At 38.5% G+C, this 1,667-nt stretch overlaps 1 protein-coding gene across 1 annotated transcript; it reads right to left on the bottom strand.

Annotated features, from left to right (window-relative positions):
• Nucleotides 1–98: 98 nt before the first annotated feature.
• On the bottom strand, nucleotides 99–1,269 carry LOC117104785 (iduronate 2-sulfatase-like; the record flags this gene model as incomplete). The annotated part of the gene is made up of 3 exons (XM_033245634.1): nucleotides 99–491; nucleotides 703–791; nucleotides 1,062–1,269. Coding segments are annotated over 3 exons (690 nt in total), but the record flags the coding sequence as incomplete, so codon positions are not given.
• Between the last annotated feature and the right edge of the window lie 398 nt (nucleotides 1,270–1,667).

A 1,667-nucleotide genomic window follows, 5' to 3' on the forward strand; every position in this document is an offset into this window, starting at 1 on the left:
ATCCAAGAGAACGTTAAGAAAGGACCAACTAATGTGAACTTAATCGGTTTAGTGCAATTTTATTTTAAAAAATTGAAATCATCATGTGAAGATATTACCTGGTATTTTAATGGTACTGGTCCAAAAGGATAACTAATATTCCAACTCTGGACATCCTCTCTTGTCCTCATCATCTGATATGGTTCCCACGCTACTGTTGGAAGATCTGGAGGGAAGAAGTTATTGGGTGGCATCCAGATGGAATCCAATGGGTACAGTTCCTCATATTCCTTTGGATACGTAAATGGTACGTTGGGCTTATGGTAGCCGACGGCTAAAAAGAATGGTTGTGTAAAGTTTTTGCTAGTTTTTGTCAGTTTAGAAATGTTCTTGATGATTTCGATTGCATGGTCCGTGCTCTGTATGTCCGGTAGCGATTTGCCGGGCATCTTTGCAACATCAACAGGACAGATCAGATTTTCATGGAGGGTCCCATCTGGATTCTCACAAACCTAGGGAGGAATATAATTTAACAGAACTTATGCATTTAAAAAAAAATATATATATATATTCCTATCTGTAGACAAACAGATAATTCACACATTTGAACTCCTGACCTCAATGAAGCCTGAACCACAAACACTGCGCAAACCCCTCCCTAAACTCTAATTCAGTGTGCCCAGCCGGTTGAACGAGCTTTGTTATAGATTTGCTCTTACTAACCTTAGATGTTTTGTTCAGTTGTGTCGGTGGGTGATAAGCAGGGATTGACCAACTATACGGGTAATCATCATTTCCCCCTGACGCTTTACCTATGAGGGGAAAAAATAATGTACTGATTAACATGTTACAGTATTTAAAAGTATGTTGGTCACATCTGCATTACGGTATGCGTCCATGCTAGAAAGCAAGAGGTTATCCTATTACAAGTCAGTAAAATAGAAACATCTTTACTGTGGAATCGGGGTAAAATCATTCCATTATTATCATAGGGATGGTGGGCTACTAGACCCTTTACTTATGCATACCAGTGACCCAGAGTGCAATGACCTTTTTTCATACTTCAGCCCAACATCCATTACCTGGATGCATAACTTTTCCAACACTAGCTGCGAAATATCCATTCTCTTTGAAATGCTGTGGTAAAGTTGTGTAGTTGCCTGCAAATGTTCGCCAGTAGGATTTAAAGTCGTACAGTTTAGTTGTGTCTGGCCGTCTGCTTGTCAAAAACGAGATGCGACTTGGGGCACATACAGCTTGCTGAAATACAAATGAAACAGTAATTGCATTATAGATTTACAGTAGCTTTTTTTTGCCAGAATATAGCCTACTCTTACTTACACACTAAATTGGAACTGCATTAATAGTAATAATATAAATGCCAAATATTTATAAAGCAGCAATTCCAAATTGAATGATCAAATGTGCTTGATATGTGGACTGGTATCTAGATCAATGACGTTCTTCGCCCCTAGGGGTCCCTTCGTGTCTGTGCTACCTGGTAACCCTGTACTATAAACTCTCATCATCCACCACAAAGGCGGTCTGTTCCCAAGTTTTTCATCCAACAAAAATCAGCTGTAAAAACACATGGAAAATTTTAGAGCCTGGCTTAAAAGAATTAAAATTGACAATGGCTGTTACATTCACATTGCTTGACACATTATATTAATTATTTATGCAAATTC

The sequence above is a fragment of the Anneissia japonica genome, unplaced genomic scaffold (genome assembly GCF_011630105.1).
Source record: "Anneissia japonica isolate Jap-2015-1 unplaced genomic scaffold, ASM1163010v1 scaffold46764_len1667_cov153, whole genome shotgun sequence".
NCBI classification, from domain to species: Eukaryota; Metazoa; Echinodermata; class Crinoidea; order Comatulida; family Comatulidae; genus Anneissia; species Anneissia japonica.